This window comes from Strix aluco, chromosome 4, assembly GCF_031877795.1.
Source record: "Strix aluco isolate bStrAlu1 chromosome 4, bStrAlu1.hap1, whole genome shotgun sequence".
Taxonomy (NCBI): Eukaryota; Metazoa; Chordata; class Aves; order Strigiformes; family Strigidae; genus Strix; species Strix aluco.
Window position 1 is genome coordinate 40,359,349 of NC_133934.1, and position 4,130 is coordinate 40,363,478.

The window sequence follows — 4,130 nt, forward strand, 5'->3', positions numbered from 1 at the left end:
CTTAGAGAGAGAGACAATATCCCAAAGGGAACTGGATTTGTTCAGACTGACCTATGTACAGTGTATAAATCAGCCACAAGACAAATGTGGGAAATTAGCAGAGAAACTATTGCAATAACCATGGGCACCTCTTTAGAGGTGAACTGACAAGTAACATTCATTTATGTTTTCCTTCAGAAAACATCTCTGTAGTCTGAATGCTATTAAAAAACCCCTCTAAAAACAGTTGGTTATCACAAAATTACCAAGGCTAGTAGGATTTTTAAAAGCCACAGACAAAAAAAATAATTGGCATGAAACATGTATGGCTGTTTTGCCCAGAGAAACACAGCAATGTGTTCATTTTGAGGGAGCAGGAGGAGCGTAGAGTGACAAAGGCGTTATCATGAGCTAGTAAGACCACTAAACATGGTCCGGGATCACGAGGTATTTTGCCTGCTTATATTTGTTGCAGTGATGCATTGGTAGTGCAGCTTGTAGTGCTGTAGCATGTATTTCACCTGTTCTATGAACAAAAACTTTAAAAAACCTGCAGTTTTTACAGTTGTTGACATCAGGTATTTTCTGGGAGCAGGTTTTTAATTTAAAAACACAAACTGTTTGATGACCTGACCTTGCTTGTTTGAGTATTTCCCTAATTATTAATAAGGTTTCAGCAGCCCCAGTCTTTGAGGGCAAAAAGATGATGAAGGAAAAGGAAGGAAGGAAAAGGACAAATATGCAAAATGTGAAGTTTTTTGGTTTTTTAGAAATTGCATTATCGTGCAAGACTGTTGTAAAACAAAGTACTGGCTTTTTATATTTGTATAAACACCTTTCTTTTTTGTTTGCAGCCACACCACCTTCTCTTTGTCAGCTCTGCCGACTATGTATCCGAAATTACATAGGAAGAGCTAGACTGCATCTTGTCCCACAACTCCAGCTGCCAACAATACTGAAGAATTTCTTACAGTATAGATAACATAGTAATTAACCTTCAGAAACTTGAATAACAAGTACTTTTTCTTCATTCTGTTCATTGTATGTTTTATCTGAAGAACTGCTGGGCGGAAAAAAAGCCTTTTGCATATTACTTAAAAAAAAAAAAGCTATCTGACACCTCGTGTTGGTATATAATAATAATAATAATTGGGAGCCATTCAGCAACTGGTACCAAGGTGCTAATAAGGCTGAATTGACTAAGTGTGCTGACACTCTGGGAAAAGATTGTATAGCTTTAGCTTAACACTTACTAAATGATTTAGTGCTGTTAATTTTAATTGTGTTTATACTTTTAAAATCTGTTTGACACACCTGAACCACAAAGAGTTTCTTCATTATTATTTGTTAAGTTTGTCCATCTGGAGTCATTATTTCATGTGTTTTTAAATTTCTATTGTTTGTGTACCTAAAAATACTTGGTGATAGGTGCACTATATACATTGATAAAAATAAAACAAATAGTGAGAAACTTTCTTTATTCTTCCTCACTGCCTGTGCTGTGAATTGGAATTATGCTGCTGTGAACATAATCACAATTTTTTCAGCCATGCACCATTTATAGATTCTCTGTTTATTAGCACAGTTAGTAAATTCAAAAATTCCAGAGGAATATTCCTCAAAAGCCTTAATGCTGAGATACTTTTGATCTCCTCTTGTAAAACAGAATTATCTGTGCTCTTTCCTTATCTTTTCATAACAATGCTGTATCACAACTCATAGGCATATTAAATAATTATTTGCCTCAGAGAAAGGCATATATTATTGTACAGTATCTGTGAGGTTTCTGAAGACATATTTTGGAGATGTGGATACTGAATCTTCAACCTCAAATTCAGGAGGTGGATGCAAGACTCCAGAAGTACATCAGTTCCCTGTATCAGAACAGGTATCACCCTGAAAAGGACATTGTTTCTCTTGCTGTCCAGTTTATAACAATTACCCAGCTCCAGAAATCATGCTGCAGAATTCCAGAATGCTCTAGCAGGCATTTCTTTGATCAGGTTGAAATGTTATTGTCCAACTCTCTAGCCAGAGCAGGAATGCTGACACCCCAAGAGCCATTAGGATACCCAACGGATTTCTGCCTCACTCATGCCCTTGCATGGTGACAATTGCCAGTCATGTCAAAAAAGGTGATCTATTTCATTGAAATACAGCACTCCTTCTCTCAGTCTTTTCATTGGGTCTTTCTCTGAGAACAGAATACTTCCTCAGTGACTGATACTCAATTCCTGCAAAGCAAAGCATGAGACGTGAAAATTAAACACTTGCCCTTAGTGATTCACCCTCTTCCATTCCTTTTCGGTGACTCCTTTCAGTATTTCTGTTCCTACTGGAAAGATGCTAAGTGAGGAACTAACTATAGGGGAAGTTTGCGCAGAGAAGAATGCTTACTCAGTTGCTAAATTATATCCACCTAATAAAAATGCAGCACTCTGACACTTGTTAAAAGTAATCTTAATTTGCTTCTGTTCCCTGAAAAAACTCTAGTGAAGGCCTCTTCAGGAGTCCCTGTAAAGGAAAGTGAGATGCAAGTAGAAGGAACTGCTTAGGAGTCCATAAGGTACATACTCTGTAATGGAGCAAGTTGGGTGGTTTTGGTTTTCATCCAGAAACTAGTAATTTGTGGTTTTATGTACAATACCATTACTGTGTATTACTTCAAGAAACAAGGAAGTGCCAAGCCACCCATGGCACTGTTGAACTTTTCTATGCAGAATGAGATCATTTAGACCCTCACCTTCAGGTGTGCACAGCACTTTTCAAGTTTGACTCAGGAAAAGTGTCATTAAAAAAAAGCTCTCTCACGTTCTAGACAGTAAGATTAGTTTTCAGCAAGCATGGCTCTTCTGCAAAACACCTGTTCAAAACAAGACCAGATAATGTTAAAAGTTTTGCTGAGAGTCACAACAGAGTCCAAGCCAGCTTTTTGCAAATAGGTGTGTTTGTGCTCTCGTGGCATTTGCAGCGTCTATTCCCACCCTTTCCACTGATCCTTGCTGTCATCCAAAGAGCAAACAAGACCATCTTTAAGAGTTTACAGGTATTTGGTACTACTTTAATTCTGTAGAATGCTAGACTAGCGGGAAGAGCAATCCAGAACTAGTTTACAGTAATTTATGACTTCAATCTCAGGCAACATGCAGCACTCAACATTATCTTTAATCTTTTGTTACCAGGTAATTATATGAAAATAGAGTCACTTTGGCAAGCTGAGCCAAGTTGGATGGGTATCACTTCTGTTACTATGTAACAGGAACAAACAACATAGGGAATGGATGTTGCCCTCGCAAGACTATGTACTGGAACAGGTCTCTGGCAGATCAGACCATGCTAATGCCACATACCAAAAATACATAGTAATGAAATGCCTGACATTAATGTTTGGCAAAATTCTTTCCAAAAAAATGATCCCTTGTTTAGCCAGAAATGAAAGGGGCTTGCTATTGTTCTCGTTATGTGGGGGCCCCGTTACAATGGGGCTCTGATGGGTTGAATTCTTGGTATGAACTAAATATGTATTAAAATATTAGGAAACAGGATCTGAAACAAACATTGAACCACGTCAGAGCACTGTTAAAGACTACTACAGCACACCCAAGTTCAGAAGGCGCCACCTTTACTAGCTGAAGCATCTCTTGTTGTATGAATTATTACACCAGTAAAAAAGCATCACAAGACATTTTCAGGAAAAAAAGTTGTGTAATATCTCAATTCTTCAAAGAAATCCAGCTGTGAAATCCTGCAGGCCTGCTGGCATGGCACTCGAGACACACAGGCTCTCGGAAAACACAAGGAACCTGCCGGGCGTTTATGGCCGGAGCTGCCCCCGCCGCCGGCGGCCGCGCCCGGGCCGCGGGGCTGCTCCGCCCGCCCCAACGGGCCGCCTGGCAGCGGCTCTGGCGGCCCTGCCCCTGCCTGGGCCCTGCCCGGGCCCTGCCCCTGCCTGGGCCCTGCCCGGGCCCTGCCGGCGCGACCGCTGCCGGGCTGCGGCGAGGGGCTCCGGGCGGCGATCGTGGCCCTGCGCCGCCGCGGCTTCCCGGCAGCCGCCGCCGCCCCGCACCCGGCTGGGCTGGCGGCAGAGCCCCGACCCCTGCCCCGGGCAGTGCCGCCGGTACCGCACCGGGGGCCGGGGGGCCGCGGGCCGG

General features: G+C 42.1%; 1 protein-coding gene across 8 annotated transcripts in view; it reads left to right on the forward strand.

Annotated features, from left to right (window-relative positions):
• ASB5 (ankyrin repeat and SOCS box containing 5) overlaps positions 1–1,454 on the forward strand; it is a 41,311-nt gene extending 39,857 nt beyond the window's left edge. For all 8 annotated transcript variants that reach the window (XM_074822774.1, XM_074822776.1, XM_074822778.1 and 5 more), the window contains one exon: positions 834–1,454. In XM_074822774.1, the coding sequence (XP_074678875.1) occupies positions 834–961 (128 nt within the window). In that variant the 3' untranslated portion in view covers positions 962–1,454. The remainder of the gene's footprint in view (positions 1–833) is intronic.
• The last annotated feature ends 2,676 nt before the right edge of the window (positions 1,455–4,130 follow it).